Source organism: Aquarana catesbeiana, linkage group LG06, assembly GCF_042186555.1.
Source record: "Aquarana catesbeiana isolate 2022-GZ linkage group LG06, ASM4218655v1, whole genome shotgun sequence".
Lineage (NCBI taxonomy): Eukaryota > Metazoa > Chordata > Amphibia > Anura > Ranidae > Aquarana > Aquarana catesbeiana.
This window is the reverse complement of record NC_133329.1, coordinates 184666132-184670099: the sequence shown is the minus strand read 5'-3', so window position 1 is coordinate 184670099 and position 3968 is coordinate 184666132. Positions and strand designations below refer to the sequence as shown.

The window sequence follows — 3968 nt, the reverse complement described above, 5'->3', positions numbered from 1 at the left end:
GCCCCTATCTTTCTTATAAACCTAATTTAGGTATATGTTTGGAGAGTCTAGACCAGGGGTCCTCAAACTTTTTAAACAGGGGGCCAGTTCACTATCCCTCAGACCGTTGGAGGGCCGGACTATAGTTTAAAAAAAAAAGCTATGAACAAATACCTATGCACACTGCACATATTGTATTCTGAAGTGAAAAAACAAAACGGGAACAAATGCAATATTTAAAATGAAGAAAAAGTAAAGTTAAATCAACACTTACCAGTATTCGATTCAATGGGAACTATGGGCCTGCTTTTGCCTAATGAGATGGTCAATGTCCGGTTCCATATTTGTCACTGCTAGTCGTAACAAGTGATGTAAGTGTGCATCAGTTAGTCTAGATCTGGTTGGAGATTTCAGGTGTTTCATTCTGGAAAAAGTCTGTTCACAGACATAAGTGCTGCCAAAGATGGTTGCCATTTTGAGCGCATGGTTCCTGAGAATAGGATATGTCTCAGAGGGGAGAGATGCATAAAAATTAGGAAGGCTGCTTGTCTTGAATGCGTCTTTCAGAGAGTCACAAGTCTGCAGTTCAGCCAGTTCCATTTGGTAAATTGTATCCACATTTTCAATGTCAATAGAAAATGGGTTACGGAAAAGTTGTATGTCCTGTTCATGGAGATGAAGATCTTTAAATCTACATTGGAACTCCTTTTGCAACTTTTCCAGTGAATCCACACATGTTTTGTTTGGGAATGCAACCAGTGGTTTTTCCGCTAACAAGTTTTGAGTTGTGGGGAGATGGCAGAAGTTTTCCTCCTTCACTTGTTTGATGAGGAGGCCTAATTTTACTTCAAATGCTTTCACATGTGATTGCATATCACAGATGAGCTTCCCCTTTCCTTGAAGTTGCACATTGAAACTATTGAGTAGCTCTGTTACATCTGTCAGAAAGGCAAGGTGCCATTTCCATTCTGCATCATTGAGCTTTGGTACTTCTTTGTTTTTTGAAAGCAGAAAAGCTGTAATCTGTGGAAGTAAGTCATAGAAACGTTTCAAAACTCTCCCTCGACTCAGCCAACAGACTTCTGTGTGGTACAGAACATCTTCATAGGCAACATTTAGCTCAGACAGAAATTCCTGAAATTGTCTGTGGTTTAGTGCATGAGCTCTAATGAAGTTAACACAAGATACCACAATTTTCATAACAGAGTCCCACTTCAATGATTTACTACACAGCGCTTGTTGGTGGATGAGGCAATGTATGGCTATTGGATGAGAATGGTTATGTTTGTCCATCTCTTGGTTAATGCGAGCAATTACTCCTTTCTTAGACCCCACCATGCTAGGAGCACCATCAGTTGTCACACTTGCTAGTTTAGCCCAGTCCAGCTCCAAACCATTCACAGTTTGGCAAACCTTTTCATAGATGTCTTCTCCTGTAGTTGTTCCTTTCATGGTTTGCAGTGCAGCAAGCTCTTCTGTGACTTCGAAATAGTCATTTGTCCCACGAATAAAAATTAGAAGTTGTGCAGAATCACAAACATCATTGCTTTCGTCGAGTGCCAAGGAAAAATAGGAAAGTTTTTTTGCAGAGTTTTGCAAATGCTGATGCAAATTGTCTCCCATTTCTTCAATCCTTCGTGTAATTGTAGGTACTGAAAGACTCACCGTACTAAATAAATCGGTCTTCTCTGGACACATCTCTTTGGCAACAGAAAGAAGACATTCTTTTACAAATTCTCCCTCCACGAATGGTCTGCCAGTGCACGCTATTAGCTTGGCAACTTGAAAACTTGCTCGCAGTGATGAAATATTTAGCTGCTTCTGCTTCACAAAAGTATTTTGCTGAGTTGTCAATGTATTTTTCAGTTTTAATATTTTATATTTTCTCACTTCTCCTACCAAACAATCATATTTATCTTTATGATGAGTTTGATAGTGTCGACGCAAATTGTATTCTTTGAACACAGCCACTACATTCTGGCATATGAGACACACAGCTCTTTCCTTGTACCGCATGAAAAAGTAATCATAAGTCCACTGTTCTTTGAATATCCTACACTCCGAGTCAATTTTTCTTTTTCTTGACATCATTCTTTCCTAGGGATTCCAAATTGCTATTAGTAAAATACCTATAATATATATATATATATATATATATATATATATATATATATATATATATATATATAGCGCTACAAAAACAATATACCAGCAATAACTTTGCCCACACAGAAGAGACAATCAATGCAGTCTGATCAGTGCCCATCAATGCTCACCAATGCAGCCCAATCAGTGCCCGCTAGCACAGCCCAATCAGTGCCCGCCAGCGCAGCCAAATCAGTGCCCGCCAGCGCAGCCAAATCAGTGCCCGCCTCACCATCAGTGCAAGCCCCCCTCCCAGCCTTACTGTGCCAAACAATGTCTCACCAGTCAGTGTTTGTGCACATTGGGCATCTCCTGCTGCTGTGTCACGGCTCACTGTGAAAAACTCAGGTGCGCTGTGATAAAAGTCCCACCCTCCTCCTACCTAGACCAGCTTGTGGCCCATTCTATCTCAACACTCCAAATCAGTCCATCATATCTAAGGCACCCCAAAGTGGACCACCCTAACCACAGCACCCCAAAGAACCCCACACCAGCGGGATGCAGTGGGGTGAGGGGGGGGCTGCAGAGTGGTCAGAAGGACAGTGGGATGGAGAGGGGGACAGTGGGATGGACAGGGGGACAGTGGGATGGACAAGGGGACAGTGGGATGGACAAGGGGACAGAGGGATGGACAAGGGGACAGAGGGATGGACAGAGGGGTAGACAGGGGGACAGAGGGGTGGACAGGGGGACAGAGGGGTGGACAGGGGGACAGAGGGGTAGACAGGGTGACAGTGGGGTGGACAGGGTGACAATGGGGTGGACAGGGTGACAGTGGGATGGACAGGGGGACAGTGGGATGGACAAGGGGACAGTGGGATGGACAAGGGGACAGAGGGATGGACAGGGGGAAAGAGGGATGGACAGAGGGATGGACAGAGGGGTGGGCAGGGGGACAGAGGGGTGGACAGGGGGACAGAGGGGTGGACAGGGTGACAGTGGGGTGGACAGGGGGACAGTGGGATGGACAAGGGGACAGAGGGATGGACAGAGGGGTGGACAGGGGGACAGTGGGATGGACAGAGGGGCAGAGGGGTGGACAAGGTGACAGTGGGGTGGACAGGGGGACAGAGGGATGGACAGTGGGGTGGACAGGGGTGACAGTGGGGTGGACAGGGGTGACAGTGGGGTGGACAGGGGGACAGTGGGGTGGACAGGGGGACACTTACATATACGGACTTGCCTCTGACTGTCTCCCCGACCTCTTGGTCCTCACTTGTTCTTAGTAGGCTGTTGCCTGAAGCCTGCGCTCTCGCTGTCACTCCTCTTCCTCCTCACTGTCCTGGGACAAGGCGAGTGTCCCCTCCGCGCCTCCTGTCTGCCAGTTAAGGAAGAAGTCGTGAATCCGCGTGGGACTGTGCTGGAAACTACAAAGGGGGACAGAGGGATGGACGGGGGACAGAGGGATGGACAGGGGGACAGAGGGACGGACAGGGGGACAGAGGGGGAGGCAGTGGGGTGAACAGGGGGACAGTGGGGTGGACAGTGGGGTGGACAGAGGGGTGGACAGGGGGACAAAGGGGGGGACAGTGGGGTGGACAGGGGGACAGAGGGGGGGACAGTGGGGTGGACAAGGTGACAGTGGGGTGGACAGGGGGACAGTGGGATGGACAGGGGGACAGTGGGATGGACAGAGGGATGGACAGGGGGACAGAGGGATGGACAGTGGGGTGGACAGGGGGACAGTGGGATGGACAGAGGGGTGGACAGGGGGACAGAGTGGTGGACAAGGTGACAGTGGGGTGGACAGTGGGGTGGACAGGGGGACAGTGGGGTGGACAGGGGGACAGTGGGGTGGACAGGGGGACACTTACATATACGGACTTGCCTCTGATTGTCTCCCC

General features: G+C 48.6%; 1 protein-coding gene across 1 annotated transcript; it reads right to left on the bottom strand.

Moving 5' to 3' along the window:
• Nucleotides 1-264: 264 nt before the first annotated feature.
• Nucleotides 265-2067, bottom strand: LOC141148050 (general transcription factor II-I repeat domain-containing protein 2-like). The gene has a single exon (XM_073635204.1). The coding sequence runs from the start codon at nt 2065-2067 to the stop codon at nt 265-267; it is 1803 nt and encodes a 600-aa protein (XP_073491305.1).
• Between the last annotated feature and the right edge of the window lie 1901 nt (nt 2068-3968).

Bases quoted from the DNA above. Each gene is read 5' to 3' on its own strand.
- LOC141148050 (XM_073635204.1), bottom strand. From the start codon at position 2,067: ATGTCAAGAAAAAGAAAAATTGACTCGGAGTGTAGGATATTCAAAGAA.